Genomic DNA, 21,974 nt, shown 5'->3' on the forward strand with positions numbered 1-21,974 from the left:
TGCATAGTTACAAAAATTAAACTTGTATTTTCACAAAAGCGTCTACGGGCAGCTCCCCTTTCACACACGCACCCTTCACCCTGTCTTGCTCACCAAATGCAGCTACAAGGCCACAGAGTAACTATTTGAGGGCTCTCAAAGTAAGCGGTAGTAGGTGGATTGTGGGAAAAAACAGAGTTCCAAGTCCCAATAAAAGAGAAAGGAATCTGCCTTTCTCCCCTGGCCTGCACACAGGGTAGCCCCAAATCCAGAAGCAGGCTCCTCAGCTCTTGCACAAGGTGTGAGGAAGGGAACCCCAAGACACCCTGTTTTTTCTCCATGCTATCACACTCCAGCCCATGAAGACTTAAGACCCCTAAAACTGTGAGGGCATGGAGTGTTCCTCTCCAACTGAAGGAGCTCTGGTCCCTAGAGGGAGGAGTGAGCCCCACTGACCTTCCTCTCTCTGAGCTCCCATCACTGGTTCTGACACAGGTGGTGCCATGGCAAGGCAGCATCAGAGCAGCATACCTTACCTCCAGCCTTCCAACTACAGAACTGAAAAGGAATCCCCAGGGTCCCAGAGAGGCTGGAGAATGAGAAGCTTAGGATGTGGCACTGAGGTCACTCAGGAACTCCAGGGCTCACCCCTAGTCCATGCGTGAGTGGGTCTGACTCTCATCAGCACACCAAGGACTGTGAGCCCTAAACTAGGACACAAGCCACTGTCCACCACACTGACCACTGGGTGGGCATGTTCACGACAGATCCAAATGGCACTTCAAAGTCTTTGGAAACAACCCGTGGGAGGCTGGCAGGAACCCACAGCCTGAACTCAACTGGCTAATTTCCAGCTAAGGAATTCAACCTTCCCCATAGGATGTAAAGAAGACCCAGTCTCACAACATGGTATTCAACACGTCCAGGATACAATCTGAAATTACTTGGCCCATGAGGAACCCAGAAAACTCCCAATTCACATGCAGGGGAAAAGACTATTAACAGATATAAATGTCAAGATGACACAAATCTTGGAAATATCTGACAAAGACTTTAAAGCAGCTATTACAAAAATGCTCCAACAAGTAAAAGCAGATACCCTTGAAAGGAATGGGAAAATAGGAAATCTCAACAAAGAAATACAAGAGGTAAAGAAGAATCAAGTGAAACTTTTCTAAGTAGACTAATATAATAAGTGAAATAACTCACTAAATAGGCTCAATGTCAGAATATAGACAAGAGAAGAAAGAGTTATTGAACTTGAAGACAGATCAATAGGAATTATCCAGTCTAAACAATGGCAAGAAAGGAAATTTCTAGAAAGAGCCTCTGGAACCTATGGGACAAAACCAAAAGGACTAAAACTTATGCTGTTAGTCCTAGAGAGGAGAAAGAGTGCAGTGCAGAAAAAGAAAATTCAAAAACAATGCCTAAACCTTCTCAGATTTAGTGAAAGACATAAACCAGACTAAAAGAGCCTAACAAAGCCCAGACAGAATAAACCCAAAGTAATCCACACCCAGACAGACCACACCAAAACTGCTGGGAACTGAGGACAAAGAAAAACTCTTGAAAGCAGGCAGACAATGCTAACACACGATTTGTAGGGGAACATGTTGAATGACTGTGAATTTCTCACCAAACATCAGTCAATGCTGAAAGAAAACCATCAGCCCGGAATTCTATATCCAGCAACAATATCCTTCAGGAACGAAGGTGAAATACTGACGTTCCAAAGTAAGGAAACCAAGAAAATTCATTGCCGTCAGATCTGCTCTAAAACAATTGCTAAGGGAAGTTCTTCAGATAGAGGGAAATGATATTGTAGGAAGACCTGGAACACCGGGAATGAAGGAAGAACAACGGAAATGGTAAACATCTGGGTGTCATGGACCATGAATCATGTCCCCCCAAATCCACATGCTGAAGCCCTAAGTCCCCGTGTTGGAGGCAGGGCCTTTCGGGAGTGGACTACGTTAGAAGAGGTCATAACGGGGGGGCTCCAGTCTGACAGGATCGGTGTCCTTACAAGAAAAGGAAGAGACACCAGGGATGTCTCCTGCTCCCCCCGTGCCCACAGAGAAAAGACCACGAGAGGACACAGCTGTCTGCCAGCCAGGAAGAGAGCGCTCACCAGAAACTGGCATGCTGGCACCTGGTGGCACCTGATCTGGGACTTCCAGCCTCAAAACCGTGAGAAATAAGTTTCTGCTATTTAAGCCACACGACCTGTGGTGCTTCGTAAGGGCAGCCTAGACTGACTCATACACTGGGGAGTAAAACAGATCACGCCCTCCTCTTGAATTCTTTAAAACGTGTTTGATAGCTGAAAGCAAAAATCATCACATCACCTGAAGAGGTTTTCAGTAATAAAGATAATGCATAAAACAGCTGATAACATAAAGGTGGGAGGACAATAGGACCTATTTGTTGATAAAGTCCTACATTCCGACTGAGTAGTAAAATACTGACTCTGAGTAGATGGTGAGGAGGTGAGTAAGTGTAGTGCAATCCCTAGGGCGACCACACAAAAATATATGCAAAATCACAATAGATAAATTAAAATGGACTACTAAAAACATCACAAATAACCCAAAAAGGCAGGAAAGGTGAAAAAGAGGAATAAAAAAAAGAGAAAAAAAAAAACAGAAACAAATAATAAAATGGTAGACCTGAATCCAAACATACCAACTATTGCATTAAATGAAAACAGTCTAAACACACTGATTATAAGACAGAGATTGTCAGAATGGATCAAAATGACCCAACTTTATGCTGTCTACAAGAAACTCACTTCCAACATGTGTAGGTAAAAGTAAAAGAATGAAAAATACACACAGTGCAAGCACTAATCACTACATTTCTGGAGTATTTACATTAATATCAGAGAGAAGACTCCTGAGCTAAGGAAATTGCTAGGGATAAAGAGAGCATTGCACACAGATAAATGGGTCCGTTTACAAGAAGACATAACAATCCTAGATGAGTAAGTGCCTAACAAGAGAGCTTCAAAATACATGAAGCAAAAATTGACAGAACTGCAAGAAAACCCAGGAAGCCCGCAATTATAGCTAGAGACTTCAACACTCTTAGCACAACAGTTGACAGAATTAGTAGACGGAAAATTCTCAGGCATATAGAAGAACTGAATTAGTGTGACTTGCATCTGTAGGACATTCCACCCAACAGCAGAACACACACCCCTTTCAAGTACACACAGTACATTCACCAACATGGCCCATATGGTGGTTCACAAGAGATATTTCCAAAAATTTTTTAAAGTTGAAAAAATACAAAGTATGTTCTCTGACCAAAATGGAATTAGACTAGAAATCAATAACAGAGATAACAGTAAAGTCTCTAAACACTTGGAGATTAAACAGCACTCTTCTGAATAATATGTCAGTTTAAGAAGTCTCAAGGGAAATGGGTAAATATTTTAAACTGAACAACAATGAAAATACAACATATCAAAATGTGTAGGATAAAGTTAAAAGCTGTGCCTTGAGGGAAATTTAGAGTATTAAATATTTATATTATAAAATTAGAAAGATTTCAATTGGTAATCTAAGCTTCCACCTTAATAAATTAGAAAAAGAAGAGCAAAATAAACCCACAGCAAGCAGAAGAATGTAAATAATAAAGATAAGAACAGAAATCAATGGCATTAAAAAAATAGAGAAAATCAGTGAAACCTATGCCTGGTTCTTTGAAAAGATGAAGAAAATTGATAAACCCCTTGCAATATTAAAAAAGAAAACAAGAGAAAAGACACAAACTAATAATATCAGGAATGAGACAAGGAATATCACCACAAACCCTGCAGACATTAAAAGTGTAATAAAGAAATACTACAAACAACTCTATGCACATGAACTAAACAAATTTGGTGAAGCAGACCAATTCCTCAAAAGCCATGAACTTCCAAAACGTGCCCAAGAGGAAACAGATAACTTGTACAGTTTCATAACTATAAATAAGATGTTTTTATCATTTAAATCTCCTTAAAAAAAATCTCTAAGCCAGGATGGCTTCTTTGGCTTAGTCAGTGAAATAATTAAAAACGAAACTAAATAAGGAATGGAAATAACATAGATCCTACACAAAAGAAATCAAAAGAGTAGGGAACACTTTCCAATTCATTGTGTGAGGCCAGCATTACCCTGCCACCAAAACCAGACAAAATGGTATAAGAAAGCTACAAAATTCCTCATGAACATAAATATAAAAAAACCCAACCAAAGACTACCAACTTGAATCCAGTAACACGTAAAAAGAATAACAAACCACAGTCAAGTGGGCATAATCCCGGGAAGGCAAGGCTGGTTCAATATTTAAAGATCACTCAGAGGGATGTCAGCAAAAACGGCAAAATAACAAATTCTTTAAAATCTCTCCTCCATAAAATTAAAACACTTGCAAAAATTGTTGCAATCAACTTTTTCAGAGCTCTGGAAATTAATCTGGGGAGCACATATCCAAGAAAAACAGTTGAATCTCAGTAAGAACAGCAAGATTTGTGGTGTTTTAACTTTCCCAATTCTCATACCTCCCTCCCCAGCTCTGAGTCCAGAGTTTGCAATTACAGTGAAAACCAGCAGTGTTAAAGCCTCCTGAGGGGGAAGAATGGGGTGAGAGTTCTTTCAAAGCCCCACTCCAGGTGAATTGTCACCATCTGATCTGTTCAGTGGTTCTGGAAAACTCTACTCCCAAGCCTGTCTTTATCTATTATTCAAGACTGAACAGAAGCTCACTGAGTAAAAACAGTCTTTTCCCTGTGAGCATTTGATGAAAACAGTTACAGGCAATTAATGAGCATCACGGCTGCCTGAGGTAGTGGATAACAGTCGGGCAAACAACAGGCTAACCAATGAGCTTAAAAGGAAACGCTGGGGCCTGAGATGTCCATAGAGGGCTCTGAACAGCTCTGGCACATTCCTGGGTATCTAGGAGGCCACACAGAGACGCACGGTCAGGAAACACCCGAGAAGGCCCTGACCTCACACGTCTGGCTGACCTTGAGATTCTGCGGAAGCATGAATGAAGGCAAGGGGGAGCCGTGGACCACCCGGCTATGGGGTGTATGCCTGCACCCACACACAACAAAGGCCCCTGGCAAATGCTGGGAGACTCGCTGGTTACATGCAGCCAAGGAAATCACTATCCAATCATTAGCTGAATAATAAGGTCACTGAGCAGAGGCTTCAGTGGCTCGCACAACACAAAATGCAGACTTCACAGAATTAGTTCAAAACAGTGACTGGACACACAGACAACGGCAACAACAAACTCTGGGGAGGAGGGCGAGAATCTGAACTCCAGAGTTTCCACATTACATTACTTAATATTCAAGTCATCGACAAAGAATTACACGACATGCAAAGAAACAAGAAAGCACGGCCCATCCGTGGGAAAGGCAGCAGTCCACAGAACCGCCCCTGAGAACGTCCAGTGTTAGTCCATAAACAGTCCTCACATCAGCTATCTTATGTCTGTTCAAAGAACTAAACAAAACCATTTCTCAAGAAATAAAGGAATGTATGAGAAGAATGTGTCATCAAATAGAGAAAATCAATAAAGACAGAGATTTTTTTGAAACTACACAGAAATTCTGGGTTTCAAAAGTTTAATGATGGAAATGAAAAATTCACTAGAGGGGTTCAACAGTTGATTTGAACAGGCGGAAGAAAGAATCAGACAACTGAAGATAGGTCTCTTGAAATTGCCCAGTCTGAAGGGCAGAAAGAAAAAGGAATGAAGAAAATGAACAGAGCCTCAGATGCCTATGGGACAATATCAATTGTACCCACATTTGCATAATGGGAGTGCATGGGAGAGGAGAAAGAGGAAGGAACAGAGAGAATATTTGAAGAATTAATAGTCAAAAACTTCCAAAATTGAACAAAAAACATGAATCTACACATCTAAGAAGCTCAACAAACTCCACACAAGATAAACTAAAAGAGACCCACACTGAGACATATTAAGTGTCAAACTGTCAGAAGCCAAAAAAAAAGAGAGAGCAAGAGAAACTTGAAAGCAGAAAGAGAGAAGCGACTCATCACACACAAGGGCTCCTCACTAAGGTTTACAGCTGATTTCCCTTCAGAAGCCATAGAGGCCAGAAGGCAGTAGGATGACATTTCAACTGCTGAAAGGAAAAACTATCAACCAGAATTTTATATCTGGCAAAACTATCCTTCAAAAATGAAGGAGGGGGCCAGCCCCATTGCATAGTGATTAGTCCAGCACGCTCTACTTTGGCGGCCCAGGTTCATGGGTTCAGATGTCAGGCACAGACCTACAACACTCATCAGCCATGCTATGGCAGTGACCCACATACAAAATAGAGGAAGATTGGCAGAGATGTTAGCTCAGGGACAATCTGCCTCATGAAAAAAAAAAAAAAGAAGGAAAATTTAATATGTTCCCAGATAAACAATAACTGGGGATTTTGTTGCTGGTAGACTTGTCCTGCAAGAAATGCTAAAGGAGGGGCCAGCACCATGGCCAAGTGGTTAAGTTCACGCACTCTGGTGCGGCGGCCCAGGGTTTCGCCAGTTCAGATCCTGGGCATGGACACGGCACCACCTGTCAGTCCATGTTGAGGCAGCATCCCACATGCCACAGCTAGAAGGACCCACAACTAAAATATACAACTACGTACTGGGAGGATTTGGGGACAAAACACAGGGAAAAAAAAAAAGAAATGCTAAAGGAGTCCTTCAGGTTGGAATGAAAATACACTAAATAATAACTTGAAACCACATGAAAAAAATAAACAACAGTAAACATAGCTATATAGGTAAATATAAAAGTTTTATAGAACTTTCAGTTTGTAACTCTTCTTTTCCTATATAACTTAAAATACAAGTGCAAAATTATAAAACTATAAAGTTAATGAACTAAAGTTAATGTATAGAGACATAACTTGTGGCAATAGCATCATAAAGCATGGGTGGGGCACAGAGCTATAAAGAAGCATAATTTTTTATTGAAACTAAGATGGTATAATTTCAAACTTGATTATTATAAAGTTAAGATGTTAACTGTGATCCCCAAGATAACCACTAAGAAAAGAAGCGAATAGATCTGTACAGAAAGAGATACACAGATACATAGATATGGATATACAAGGAAATGAGAGGGGAATAAAAATGTTATACTAGAAAAAAAATTAATTAATCATAAAGACAGTAATGGAGAAAATGAGGAACAAAAAAAAATATGACACATAAAAAACCCCACAAAATAGCAGAGGTAGGTCCTTCCTTGTAAGTATTAATTTAACTGTAAATAGAGCCCACCCCCCAATTAAAAGGTAGAGATTGATAAAATGGATTTTTTTTAAAAAGCATGCTGTCTACAAGAGACTCACTTTAGATCCAAAGATGCAAATAGGTTGAAAGTGAAAAGATGCTGCATACGAACAGCAACCGATGGAGACCTGAGGCAGCTGCAATAATGTCAGACAAAACGGGCTGCAAGGCAAAACCACTACAAGACACTGCACATTGACTGATATGCAGAGATTAGCGGCATTATATACTGATTGACATATCTAGATTAAGGGCATTATATATTGATAAAAGGGTCAATTCATCAAGAAGATACAACAACTATACACATAAGCACAATTAACAGGAGAGCCTCAAAATATAAGAAGTGAAATCTAAGAGATTAGAAGGAGAAAGAGACAGTTCAGCAGTAATACCCAGGGGACTTTCATACCCCGCTTTCAATAATGGCTAGAGCACCAGACAGAAGATCAATAAGGAAGCAGAGGACCTGAACCACACTGCAGGCCGGCTAGACCTCACTGACGTCTACAGGACACTCCGCCCAACAACAGCAGAAGACACACGTTACTCAAGCAAACCCAGAAAATTCTCCAGCACAGACCATATGTTAGGCCACGAAGAAAGCCTCAATAAATTTAAAAAGACTGAAATCATATGAAGTATCTTTCCAACTGCAGTGAAATGAGGCTAGAAATCAATAACAGAAGGACAACTGGGAAACTCACTAGTATATCAAAGTTAAACCAAGTACTCTTTAACAAAGCGGAATTACAAGGAAAATTAGGAAATATTTTGAGATAAGTGGAAATGAAAACACAACATACCAAAACTTAGGAGACGTGGTGAAAGCAGTGCTCAGAGGGAAATTCATAGCTATAAGGCCTGTGTTAAAAAAGATCACGAATCAACAACTAACTTCACACCTTAAGAAACTAGAAAAAGAAGAGCAAGCTAAACACAAAGATGGCAGAAGGAAGGAAATAAAGACTAGAGCAGAGATAAATGAAACAGGAAATAGAAAAACAACAGACAGAATGAAGGAAGCCAGAGCTGGTTCTTTGAAAAGTTCCAGAAAACTGACAAACCATCAGCTAGACCGACCAAGAAAAAAAGTTGGATAACTAAACTTACCAAAATCAGAAATAAAAGTGGGGACACCAATACAGACCTTACAGAAATAAAAAGAAGCACAAGACAATACTGTGAACAATTGCACACTGAACAACTAAATAACCTGGACGAAATGGACAAATTCCTAGAAACACACCAACTAAAAACCTGACTCAAGAAGAAATAGAAAACCTGAACAGACCTATAACACATAGAGATTCTTTTTGAGAGATTTAATCAGTAATCAAAAACAAAATGAGAGGCATCCAGATTGGAAATGTAGTAAAACTATCTGTATTTGCAGGTGACGTGGTTTTGTATAAAGAAAATCCTAAAGAATTCACAAAAGAATGAGTAGAGCTAATAGACAAATTTGGCAAGGTTGTAGGATACAAGACCAATGTACAAAAATCAACTCTGTTTCTGTATATTAGCAATGAACAATCCAAAAATGAAATTAAGAAAACACTTCCATTTACAGTAGCATCAAAAAGAACAAAATACTTCGCAACAAACTTAACAAAATAAGTCCAAGTCTTGTACACTGAAAACTACAAAACATCATTGAAAGTAATTTTTAAAAGACCTAAACAAATGGAAAGCCATCCTACACTTGTAGATTAGAAGACTAATGTTAAGATGGCAATATTCCCCAAAATTGATCTACACATTCACTACAATCCCAATCAAAATCCCAGGCGCATTTTTTGCAAAATTCGATCCCAAAATCTGCATGGAAATGCAAGGACCTCAAATAGCCAAAAAAAGTCTTGGGTGAAAAAGAACAACAAAGTTGAGAACAAAAGAACAATTCCCAATTTCAAAACTTACCACAAAGCTACAGTAATCAAGACCGTGTGGTACTGACACAAGGATAGACAGACAGACATATATATCAATGGAATGGAACTGCAAATCCAGAAATAAATCCTGACACTTCCAGTCAATACATTTTTTTTTTTAAGATTTTATTTTTTTCCTTTTTCTCCCCAAGGCCCCCTGGTACATAACTGTATATTCTTTGTTGTGGGTCCCTTTTTTTATTAGTTGTGGCATGTGGGACGCTGCCTCAGCGTGGTTTGATGAGCAGTGCCATGTCCGTGCCCAGGATTCGAACCAACGAAACACTGGGCCACCTGCAGCGGAGCGCGCAAACTTACCCACTCGGCCACGGGGCCAGCCCCCCGGTCAATCCATTTTTGACCAGTGTGCCAAGAAAATCCAGAGGGAAAAATGTCCTTTCAACAATGGTGTTGCAACAGCTGGATTTCCATGTGCAAAGGATACTGATGGACCCCCGTCTCACACCACACAAAAAAATTATCTCAAAATGGATTAAACACCTAAAGGTAAGAGCTACAACTAGAAAACTCTCAGACGCAAACACAGACGTCAATCTTCATGACCTTGGATTAGGCAATGGTTTCTTAGATATAACAACTAACACATAAGCAAAAGAGGATAAACTGGACTTCATCGCAATTTAAAAACTTTTGTACATCAGAGAACACAATCAAGAAAGTGAATGGGAGTAAATATTTATAAATCAGATATCTGATAAGGATCTAATACCCAGAATATATAAAGAACTCTTACAACTCAATGACAAAAAGATAAAGGACCCAATTCAAAAAACAGGAAAGTGATTTTAAGGGACATTTCTCCAAGAAGACAGATGAACGGCCAATTCACACAGGAAAGATGCTCACTGTCATTAGTCATCAGGGGAATGCAAGTCAAAACCACAATGACACAGCACCTCACATCCACTAAGACGGCTACAGTCAAAAAAAGTGAACTGAAAATAACAAGTGTTGGTGAGGCTGTGGAGAAAACAGAACCCTTGCACGTTCCTGGTGGGGCTGAAAAATGGCGCAGCCGCTCTGGAAAACAGTTCGGTGGCTCATCAGGAAGTTAGACACAGAACTGCTAAATTCCCGGCAATCCCAAGAGGATTGAAAATATATGTTCACACAAAAATTTGTATAAGAATGTTCATAGCACAACTGTTCATAACAGTCAAAAAGTGAGAACAACTCAAACGTCCATTAGCTGACGAAAGGACAGACAAAATGTGGTCTGTCCACACAATGGAATATTACTCAGCCGTAAAAAGGAATGAAGCACCCACAGTTGCTACAACATGGATAAACCTTGAAAAACCTCCACCATCCTTGATGTCTCACTGGTGAGGCTGGAAGGCAGGAGCTCACTTTCCCAGGCTGCCTGGAGTGGGGTGCAGCCTGGGACCCACATGGAGCCAGGAAGAGTAAGGGGAATCTGCCACAGGCTCCTCAGACAGCGTTTGTCTTCCAAATAGAAGAAACAGCAGGGGTGACACCCTGTGTGGGTAGAAATGCCCCCGAGACCCCTGCCCCACGATGTGCACACACCCTCCCCCAGTGACCCCAGGGAACACTAATCTGGGCACTGCTGTGAAGGGGACTCTGCAGAAGGAATTAAGGTCCCAGAACAGCTGGCACTGAGTTCATCAACAGGGACATTACCCTAGGTGGGCCTAGCCTCAACAGGTGAGCCCTTAAAAGGGAGGGGGCTCCTCCTGGCCAAAGATTTGAAGCACGAGAGCATGTGGACACAAGGGGGATTCTCCATGGCTGGACTAAAGACGGAGGGGCCACGTGGCAAAGGACCTGAGAGTGGCCCCCGGCTGCCAGCCAGCCAGGAAACAGACTCAGACCCAGAACCACAAGGACATGAATTCTGCCAGCAACTGAGATGAGTCTGGACAAGGATTCCCAGACAGCTCAGTCAGCTGGCTGTGCATTCCAGCCTGTGAGACTCTGAACAGAGACCCCAGCCACACCACAGCTGGACGTCAGGACCTACGGAACTATGAGCGGATAAACAGGTATCGTTTAAGCTACAGAACCTGGGACAATTTGCTGTACAGCAGTAAGAAAAAAATACACACACGCCTCTTGTGTGTTCTTCTCTCCTTAAACATGGTGGCCAGAGCTACGGAAGCCTTCTTGGGACCGGGAGGCATTAGGCATAGAAGGATCTTTATCTCATGCTCAGGACGCCAGAGAATTAGAGACAGACAGAGCCTGTGCCCCCGTGAGGTTCTCACAACTTGGAAACGGTCCCCAGTGAGCAGCCTCCCTGTGTCCACACCCTCACCACAGCAAGCCACCTCTCCACCTGCTCGGAGCTGCCCGGTCTTCACATAGAGCACGGAGAAGGTAACATTCTAGGACTGCTGAGAACAGACCTTCACAAGTCCTGTTGCATCTACTGTCCCGAGGGGAGCCCGGTCACCAGGGGAAGGAGCCTGGGCTGCCCACACGAACAATGAGGGCCTGGGGGTGCACCGTCACGAGGAGACGGTAACCCCAGAGGAGAGAATGGGGTCCAGACACAGCAGTGAACCACAGGGAGAGAGAGGCCGTTATCCCCGCCAGTCCATCCAAGGGATCCATCCCCACGGGGACATCAGACGCCGGACAAGCCAGGCTGGACCCTCTTGTGCCAGCCGTCACCGTGAGAGTCAGGAGGAGGCACCCACAGAGCCCTGCCCCAACTCCTGACCCACAGAGCCGCGGGATGCACACCCACTGCTCCTCCTGGACTCTATGTCTAGGAGCATTTGTTACTGGGCACCAGATAACCAACTGACTCAGGCCTGATGAGTCTGCTGAGCATCCCCCCGCCACCAAACGCTGCCTCCAGGCCTGTTTCTGAGATGGTCCCACAGGATGGATGCCAACTGACCTGTGACATCCAGGCGGAAGAAGACCTTCTGGCCCCCGGCCTCGCAGCTGTACTCCCCGGCGTCTGCCTTCCCCGCCTGCTGCACCACCAGCCGCCGGGTGCAGCCCTTGGCCTCCACGTGCACTTTCGAGCTCTCACTCAGCTTCTTCCCGCTCTTGTACCACGTCACCTCCGTCTGGGCCTGGGCCACCTCGCAGCTCAGTGTGGCGCTGGCCCCCGCCTGAGCCTGCACCTCCCTGCGGGCTGGCTGCTCCTTGGCAAACACCATCGTGGGCTCTGGGGGTAGGGAGGGACACGGGGTCAGAGCCCCTGCTGAGGTGAGGTTCCCAGTCCTGGAGCCATGACACAGGCTCCGGACCCCAGGCAGTCTCAGGTCGTGCCACGGGGATCCCTGGTGGTCGGGTGTTGCACACAGGGCCACCCCAGCAGAGGTGGGCCCGATGCCTGACCCTCCTGGGTGTGGCAGGGAGGGGCCTCAGGGACCACCATGAGTGGCGGTGCCTGGGACAGACAGAGAAGGCATGGAAGGCACGGTGGAGACCCTCCCAAGGGTCAGGATTGGGTAGAGCAGGACTGGGAGCACCTCCCAAGAGGCCCCAGTGGCTTCTAGAAAGAGCTGTGGCCTTAGATCCACTGAGATCCAAATCTACCCTTCTGAGAATACTCCCAGCACCTTCTGGATCCCCTCAGCTTCATTTCCTCATCTTTGAAAGGAGGACAGGGCTTCAAATTTCCTTATCTTTTATTTTCCACATCTGCATTTTTCAACCTTCTAAAAGTGAGTTTTGTGGGCAGTTTCTTTTCCCAAATCCAGAAGCAACTGCCCCACTGCAAGCATTTGTCAAAGAAATGAAGGGCCCAGTGGGTGGTCTTGCAAGTGCTGGATGCAGCCAGACCTGCTCCCCCCCCACCAAGCCCCGGAGGCAGTGCACTCACCACAGACACGCAGCCGGAAGTCCACGGAGTCCTCGCCCACACGGCATGAATAGGTTCCCTCGTCCTGCCTGGTGACAGAGGCCACCACCAGCCGGTGCCGCGTGCCCACGTCCTCCTGCGAGAAGCGCTGGCCCAAGCCACCAAGCTCGGCCCCATCCTTGTACCAGCGCACGCGCACGTGGGCCTCCGACGTCTCACACTCAAAGCAGGCTGGACCCCCAGCCACGGCATCCACGTGGCCGCCCACTGTGTCCTTGTGCAGAAAGGACGTGAGGCCTGCGAGGGCACACAGGAAGTCAGGGGGCCAGCAGAGCCCCGACCACTGGCCCAGACCAGGGTCCCCTTCAGCAACAGGACCGGCCTTGGCTGCTGACTGCCAGCCACCCAAGTGCCACCCACTGTTAGGAAGCTCCTCCTCCACCGAGCAGAGCCGCGTCCCCCATCCTCCCGCACCGTCACCTGAGCCCTCTACCCCCACGCACTCCACAGGGACAGAGAACAGTGGATCCCACTGCCCAGAACCCCCCAGAGCCTGTCCAGAGCTGGGGGACAGAACACGTGGCCGTGGCCATGGGGGTCCCAGGAAAGACGTGGTCGCACACACACCCCACCGGCATCACCTTGTACGGACAGCTGGTACGCGATGCGGCTCCCGCGGCTGATGCACTCATACAGCCCGGCGTCGTCTCGGGCCACGTCCTTCACCAGCAGGGCCCACTGCCCGGCCGACGCCTGCACCTCATACTTGGGGCCCGGGGGCAGCGCACGGCCATCCTTGAGCCATGTCACGGCCGCGGCCTGGTCCGACAGCTCAGCCAGGAGCTGCGCCTCCTCATGCAGCCGGGCCAGCACCTCCCGAGCAGCTGTTGTTGGAGGCTTGGTGGTCAGCCCTGGGGCCGCTGGGGCCACAGACAGGTGGACAGAGGGGGCATGGACAGAGAGGAAGAGAGGACAGAGAAAGGAAGATGAGGAGGGGTAGGGGAGACAGATGGGGAGATGAACCTCTGCGCCACTGAGGGCTCCCCAGCCCCTCCTCCGTCACACCCCGTGTCTGGGACCGCCCACTGGGCCTGGGCGAGCTGCCTGGCACACCCACCGCCCAGCCTGCTTCATCCAGGCACCCACCCAGCAGTGCCCCTGCCCCGAGAGCAGCAGCAACCCTCCAGGAACCCTGAGGCCCCGGGACCCTGTCCCACCCCACGCCCAGAGGAACCGGCTGGAGAGGCCCAGGGGTCACCAGCCAGGCCCCTACCTCGGACCTCCATGCGGATGGTGCTCTCGATGCCATTGGCCACAAACTTGAGCTCAGCGCCGTGCAGGCTGGCGGGCACTGAGCGGATGGTGAGAGTGTGCCGGGCGCCGTCGCTGCGGATCACATACACGCTGCTGGCCTTCAGGGGCTGCCCGTTCAGGAACCACTCACCCACCGAGGCCAGGGTGAGGTCCACCGAGAAGGTCGCCTCGCCACCCTCCACTGCCTCCACTGCCTTCAGAGGCGTCCTCACGGCCAGCTGGGGGGCTGCAGGGTGGCAGTGTCAGGAAGGAGCCAGGCCCCTGCCCTCCTCTCCTCCTCCTCCTCCAGAGCCCGGGCCGAAATGCCTCGTCCTCCAGGAAGCCCGGCAGACAGATGCACGGACACCACAAGCGAACGTTGGACCCAGGACGAAGTGGGGACAAGTCAGAACTACCAGAGATCCCCTCCAGATCCCACAAAACCGGGGGGTGGGGAGGGGCTCAAATACTGTCTCAGGGTCCCCTCCTCTTCCCACAGAGGAGGTTCAAACAGCATCAGGACCCTGGCACCACCCCTACCCAATAAAGAGGCTCCATGAGGTCACTGGGGCCTCCTCAGGCCTGGGCTATGCTCTGGGTCTGACTAACACAGCGGCGGATGGCCCCCAGGCCATCACCACGTGGCGGGTGGACTGAACCTTCCACACTTACCCAAGTGGACAGTCCCCGGGAACTCGAGGTAGGGGCTCTGGCCAAAGCTGTTTACAGCTGACACCCGGAACTGGAAGTCCCCCTCCTCAGCCACGCTGGCCACCGTCAGCTCGGGTGTGGCCACCCACTCGGCCTCGTGGCACCGGCTCCAGGTGTAGGCCCCGAGTCGCTTCTTTTCCACCAGGTAGCCGTCAATGGTGACAGGGCGGTCCCCATGGGGCGGTGGGGACCAGCCAAGGGTCACAGAGCTCTCCGTCCTGGCCTTCACCACCGGGGCCTCAGGGGCGTGCAGGGGTGGCTTCCTAGGGGCTGGGGAGAGGACCGGACCACATCACCGACGGGATCTCCTCCCTGAGCCCTAAGTCCAGCATCGCCTGGGTCGGGGAAGGGCGTCAGAATCTCCAACCCTCCCAGACCCACTCTGGTGGTCTGGAACGGCCACAGCCCAAGCGGACCACTGGCCTGAAGGGAGGCTGTACGCCCATGACCCCCAGCCCCGGTCCTGAGGGCAGCTGGGCCTCAAGGGCCACCAGGAGCTGTCCACGTGGCCTGGGGACAGATCCCTACCTGTGCATCGGGATGGTAGGGTAGGCAGAGGCTGAGGCAGGGCACAATGACCCTTCTGGGGGGCTGAGACCTGCGTGCAGGGGCACTTTCCTGCCCCTAGCAAAAGGCTGACCCTGTGGGGGTTGGAGGGAGCAGGGACCTGCTGCCCAATCTACAAACTTGACACCAAAGGCCGCAGAAAGAGGACATGATCACACATGATGCCCCACACACATGCTCTGCTTCTAGAACAATCTGCACCTTCCCTCTGGTTCGAAGTGGGAGGGGCCACCAAGACTTCTTCACTACAAACGACTAGGGTGACCACAGTGAAGGAGAGAGCCAGCAAACCAGGGATCCGAGGGGACAGAGCTGGGACAGCGGTCACCCCCTCCATGCAGCCCTCCTTGCAGCAAGCCAGTGCAGTGGGGCCCAAGGAGGCAGGCTGGAAGGGGTGGGTCCCTCCACTCGCAATCCCCAGGCCCTTACCCGACACACAGAACTGGGTGGATGTGCGGCAGTCCCCAGCCACGAAGGCCACCTCGCCCACGTCGTCCAGGTTGCACCGGGAGATGGTCAGCGTGTGGCATGTGCCTTCCACAGTGATGGCCACGCGGCCCCCAGCCACCACCTCCTCCTGGTTCCGCAGCCAGCGGACGGGGCCCTCAGGCCTGGCCAGCTCCACGCAGAACATGGCCGTGTCCCCGACTCGCACCACCGTCTTCCGCGGGAGCTTTCGGGTGAGGTTGCCTGGGGTGAGCAGGGCCCTGAGCTGGTCAGACCCTGTGCCGCGCCCCAAGTCCCACACGTGCCCCGCCCTCTGTCCCCTAAATGTCCCGCCCCCTGTGCCCCGCTCCCTGTGCCCTGAGCGCCCTGCCCCCTGCGCCGTGACCCCTGTCCCCGGAGGGTCCTGCCCCATGTGCCCCGCCCACATCCCCTGAGCGCTCCCGCGCACCTCGCACCGCCAGCTCGGCCACCGTGCGGCTGCCCTCGGCCGTCTCGCAGATGTACACGGCGTCGTCGTCGGCAGAGACGTTGCGCACCGTCAGCCTGCGCTCCGTGCCCTCCTCCTCGATGCCGTACTTGGCGCTCGCCCGCAGCCGCGTCTCCTCTTTGAACCACGCGGCCTCCGTGGCTGGCAGCGGCACCTCGCACTGGAACGTGGCCGACTCCCTCTCCTGCACCTCCAGGTCCTGCAGCCGCTTCCTGAAGGGCACGGTGGGCTCTGCGGGGAGAGGGCAGGTGAGCGGGACGGGGGCACGGGAGGGGGCCGCGGGGAGGGGGCGGGGCCGGGCAGCACAGGGGGCGGGGCAGGGGGTACACTGGGAAGGGGAGTGAGGACAGGAGGACACGGGGAGGGGGGCGCCGCGGAAAGGGGTACGGGGGAAGGAGAGTAGGGGGCAGGGGCTGCAGGCAGGGGGCTGGGGGAAGGAGGGCAGGGGAGGGGACAGAACGTAAAGGAAAGAGTCCCCGCCCCAAATATGAGAAGTCTGGAAAAGCACAGGAGAAACGAGGCGGGCGGAGCGGCCCCGCCCACCAGCCCCGACGCTGGTCCTAGGTGGGCGGCCCGCGCACCTGGCGAGGCAGCGAGACCAGGACTGGCCGGCGAAATGGCTAAACTGCCCGAGCGCTGGCTGTGGGCCAGGCCCTGCTGCCCAAGCATCCTCCCCAGGCAGCTTTTGCAGGGACCGCCCCGACCCCCCGAGGAGCGAGGGGCCATTTCCCGCAAGAACGAGGAAACTGAGGCATGCACGCGAAGACCGAAGAGCCCTGTCCGAAATCCTAGAGCAGGTAAGATGTGTAAGAAGTGCAGGTGGGACTCGGACCACATCAAGGGGCTGCTCTTAGGAGACAACAATAAATGGGCCTCCCCAACGAAATCTGATCGTGTTGCCCACACTTGCCCCCACGTGCCCTGGGAGAGCCCGAGACCCCGACGGGAGGCTGCAAGCTGGCCCAGAACCGCCTTCAGGCTGCATCGTGGCGGACCCCTGTCCGCTCCCCCAGTCCCGAGCGAGGCCTCTGAAGGCACAAGCGTTTGTCTCTGCTCCTGCCCTCCTTCCCACTCTGCCAGGGCCCCCTTAGCATCCTGAGGGAGGACCCGGGTCACTCCCAGCCTGGACAGGACAGGGTCAGCTACTGGGCCCCCCCACCGTGTCCCAGTGGGAGGGGCTGCCGGTGACAAAGCGTTTTTTTCTTAATTCGTGTGGATCACAAAGACAGTGAGTGAGGCTGAGGGTGCCCTCGTCGCCCGCATTTTGCGGACCCGGAAAGGCGAGAGCCGCCAAGACCTCCAACTCTGCTTTCCACTACCGGCGCCACAGGACGCGGGCGCTGGGGAGGAGCCTCCGCCCGCGCCCCAGCGACTGCGCACGGCGCCCGCGCGCCCTGAGCTCACCTCGCACGACGACCAGCACGGAGCTGTAGGTTTGGCCCACGAGGTTGGACGCCGTGCAGGTGTACAGGCCGCGGTCCGACTGCTTGCAAAAGAGGATCTTGAGCACGAAGTTCTCCTGCGCGTCCTCGTACACCAAGTGGCGCCGGCCCTCAGCCACCAGCTGCCCATCCTTCTTCCACACGGTCTCAGGCTTGGGCTCGCCTGTCACGTAGCAGCTGAGGCGCGCGTGCTTGCCCTCAGTCACCGTGCAGGTGCGCGTGCCAGAGCCAGGCGGTGAGGCTGGGGCGCCCTCGGCGCGCATGGCCTCACGCCGCCGCTGCAGGTGCGCCAGGAGCGCGGCGGTGGAGGTCCCGGGCGGGCCGGCCGCGTCGGCATCCGCGTCCACTGTGAGCGCGGCGGCAGCGCTGGCTGCGCCCAGCGGGTTCTCGGCGTGCACCGTGTAGGTGCCTTCGTCGTGCGGCCGCGCAGCCTGGATGCGCAGCGCGCTGGCCTCTCCGCTCGCTTCCACGCGCACTCGGGGGGCGTCGGGCGCGCCCAGGCGCCGTCCATCCTTGGCCCAGCTTACGGCCATGGGCGGCGAGCCGCGCACGCGACAGCGGAAGGTGGCGTCGGCGCCCTCGTGCACGCGGATGGATGTGGGCCGCAGCAGGAAGTGAGGCGCCTGCTCGGCGCACGCGGCGTCGGCGTCCACCTGCAAGCCGACGGCCGCGAAGGCCTCGCCTATGGCATTGCGTGCGCGGCACACGTACTGCCCGCTGTCGCCGAGCGCCAGGTCCAGGATGGTGAGGCGGTACAGGTCACCGTCCTGGGCCAGGCGGAAGCGAGCGCCCGCCTCCACTGGCTGCCGGTCCTTCTCCCAGCTCACCTGCGGCGTGGGGTTGCCCACGATCTGGCAGCTCAGCGTGGCATCCTTGCCTACGCACACTACGAAGGCCTTGGGCCGGGTCAGGAAGCGGGGCGCGCCGCTGAATGAGTGATCCATAGTGATGGCGGGGGCGGGTGTACCTGCGAGCGGGATGAGGGAAGGTCACACTGCGGATGTACCCGGGTGAGCTCCAAGCCCCCACATTTGCCCCACCCGCCCACCTCACCCATCCAGTGCTGCCTGGAGAACCCAGCTTAACCCAGTGTGGACACCCCTACATGACCCCCTCTGCATTTGGCCTCCTCTCCCTCTTGCATGTGGCATTGCCAGAAGGCGCCGTGGTCCAGAAGCGCAGATTTGTCCCTTTTTGGGCACTTGGGTACTGGCTTCATGCCCCTCTCCCAAAAGGGCTCTTCTAACTGATGCATCTCCTCTCTCTCTCCCCCAGCTCCAGTCCTGCTGCCCCAGCTCAAGATCCAGTGGAGCGCCTGTCCCTAGACACGGACGGCCCCAGCACCAGCCAGGCCCTCCTCCCTGTGCAGCCGGGCCCTCCTCCCTGTGCAGCGCCTGCGCTATTGGCCCCCAACCTTCTCCTCACTCCAGTTGCCTTCCTGCATCCTGTCCCCCTCCCCACACGCTACTGCCTCTTGGGGTCTAAAACTGCAGTCTGCCTAGTCTCCCCCACTCAGAGAGGCCCCTTTATGCACCCTGACAGGGCCTGCCCATGGAGGGCCACAGTGGGTCCCTGGCCTATTCTCTCTCTGACTGTGGCACACCAGAGGTCACAGGTTCTCCACCGGGCCAGGCTCTCCTCTGAACCCTCTGCCTGGCACACCCCTCTGCCCGCCTCTTCCTTCCCTGGGCCACTCCCCGCCCCGCCCAGGCCTCTGGGCTCCACCTCTGGCTGTGCGCCCAGCAGCCTTCCTCACCAGGTGGTGCCCAAGACAGAGAGCATTGTGCACAGGGCCAGTCCTGTCTGCAGCTGCCTGGGCTGGGGCACACCTCGCTTCTGCTGGGGTCCCCCACCTCCCCTCGGCCCCTGAGGGGGATGCTCGTCAATGAGCAGGGAAAGAATGGAAACTCCACAGCCAGTGGGCTCCTCCTAACAACACAGGTGCCCCTGGCCCACTGGGCTGCCAGTGCCCCATCGCCAGGAGCATCTGCCTCCTCCCCTCGAAGGTCACAGTGGGGAGGGGCCAGGCAGCCCACAGTCAGCGGGGTGCCTGGGGAGGGGAGCCAGAGAGTCTCCCCAGAACAGCCAGGGACCTCCAGGCTGAGGATGGCCGGGCCAGCTAGCCAGGCCCCCACCTGGGGGTCTGCAGGTGGCCCAGTCACTCTGCAGCTCTCAGCTGCGGCTCCACTGGCTGGGCACCATCAATGCCAAAGGCCCCAGCTGCCTCTGGCCTCTACCCAGGCTGGGTTGGGCCCCCATGTCCCCCAGCACGGGTGGGTGAGGTGAGACTGGGCCCTGCCTGCACGGGGGCTCCTATAAGAACAGTGGGCACTGTGGGCCCCCCTGGGCCCAGGCTGGCCCCAAGCACCTTGACTCCCTCCACCTCAGGGGCCAAGCCTCCAGCCTCTGGGCTCGGGCTGCCCACCTCCGGACAGCAGCCTGTGTTCCCAGCCCTCCGGCTCCCAGTCCTGTGATTCAGGAGCTAATCTCCTTAATCCTCCTCCCCCCACAGGAGGCTCAGCCCAGACCAGCCTGCTGACTCACGGTGCAGTCAGCACCTCTGACACCCCCACCTCTGGCTTCCCCCCATGGCCTGGCCGGCTCCAGGCCTGGGAGGGGCGGGGGGCACCCCCCTCCATGGCACCCTTCTGGGCCTCAACACCCCTCTGTGGAACAGTTATTTTCACACCAGACCTTGGGGACCCTGAGCCCTGAGTGCTTCCCAGTGCCCCCTCCCAAATCACATGGTGGGTCTGTGGGTTCCTTGAAACAGGACGCAGCACCCTCCCCGCTCCACACCCAGGGCAGGCGCCTGAGACGGCTGGCTGCTCCGAGCACATGAGCAGGCACGTGTGGGGGCAGGGGGCCACCTCAGCCCGGTGGTCTCTGGGGGCCAGGAGGACAGGGACAGCGGAGGGAGCTTTCATCGCTGCACAAGTTTGGGAGAACTGGCCCCAGCCCTTGGGGTGCACAGGTTGTCCCCTGGTTTGGCAAGGGTGGGCAGAGGCCCCGCCTGCATGCCCCACCCTCCATGCGGCAGACCCTGTGAGGTCCGAGGGGGCTCACCCAGACACGGCTGCCTGGGAGTCTACCCCACAGCAGCCCCGCCAGGCAGCCTTCCTCACAGGCCAGCAGGGCCAAGGCGCCCTAAGCTGGGAGCTCCGCCCACACCCCCCACTCTTGCTTTTCCAGAACTTGGCCACCCTTGGTCTCTGTGGGGCCCTGGGAGTGGGAAGTGGCTTGCAGCCTGACAGCAGAACCTCAGCCCCCCTGCCCCTTTCCGGAGCCCCGTCTCCCTGGTGCCCCCTCCACCCACCACTCAGTTGCTCCTAGGCCCTTCCAGAAAAGACTTCCCAGCCAAGGGCAGCTCCTGGAGTCTGCATCTCCCCTTGGACCCTTGGACCCCCGGGCTCCGGCTTCCAGAACTCCAGGGGAAATTCTTTCCTGGAGTCAGGTGTCACTGCCCCTGTGGCTGTCCCCTCCGCTGAGCCAACAGGCTCAAAATAGCCCCAGCTGTCAGCGGGCATCCATCTCAGCAGAGCTGGGGGCAGGGCTGGCCGGACCCCCAGGCCACCCTCGGAGCTGGGCAGCAGGCGAAGGAGGTGGGTGCATGCACGCCCATCCTCCTGCCTGGCAGCTCCCTCCCAGCCAGAGGGCCCAGCTCAGCCCTCCAGTGGGCCAGGGGCTGGAATCCCGGCTCCAAACCCAGGAGCAGCACAGCCTGGCCAGACCACCAGGCCACTCTGTTCCCCAGAGCCGTGACCTTCAGCTGAGCCACCCTCAGGGGACACAGGATGGCCCCCCACCCCTGCCTGCTCTCTGCCTCCTCACCTGTCTCTACGTGGGCTCCAGGCGGACGCCCAGGCCGGGGGCTCAGACGGTGGGGCAGAGGCCACCAGGTCTCACCTCCCTCCTGTGGCCCAGGACTGACACGGCTCCCACCCAGCAGCCTGCACTCCGGCCGGTCCTCAGACTGGACGGGGACGAAAG

General features: G+C 53.0%; 1 protein-coding gene across 19 annotated transcripts in view; it reads right to left on the minus strand.

Annotated features, from left to right (window-relative positions):
* The window catches only part of OBSCN (obscurin, cytoskeletal calmodulin and titin-interacting RhoGEF), a 147,209-nt gene extending 125,235 nt beyond the window's left edge, over positions 1-21,974 (minus strand). For all 19 annotated transcript variants that reach the window (XM_070518009.1, XM_070518014.1, XM_070518012.1 and 16 more), the window contains exons 1-9: positions 21,816-21,974; positions 17,947-18,951; positions 16,504-16,773; positions 16,038-16,298; positions 15,003-15,311; positions 14,311-14,577; positions 13,679-13,957; positions 13,059-13,334; positions 12,123-12,398 (exon numbers count right to left, since the gene is read on the minus strand). In XM_070518009.1, the coding sequence (XP_070374110.1) occupies positions 12,123-12,398; positions 13,059-13,334; positions 13,679-13,957; positions 14,311-14,577; positions 15,003-15,311; positions 16,038-16,298; positions 16,504-16,773; positions 17,947-18,928 (2,920 nt within the window). In that variant the 5' untranslated portion in view covers positions 18,929-18,951; positions 21,816-21,974. The remainder of the gene's footprint in view (positions 1-12,122; positions 12,399-13,058; positions 13,335-13,678; positions 13,958-14,310; positions 14,578-15,002; positions 15,312-16,037; positions 16,299-16,503; positions 16,774-17,946; positions 18,952-21,815) is intronic.

This window comes from Equus asinus, chromosome 9 (assembly GCF_041296235.1).
Source record: "Equus asinus isolate D_3611 breed Donkey chromosome 9, EquAss-T2T_v2, whole genome shotgun sequence".
NCBI lineage: Eukaryota > Metazoa > Chordata > Mammalia > Perissodactyla > Equidae > Equus > Equus asinus.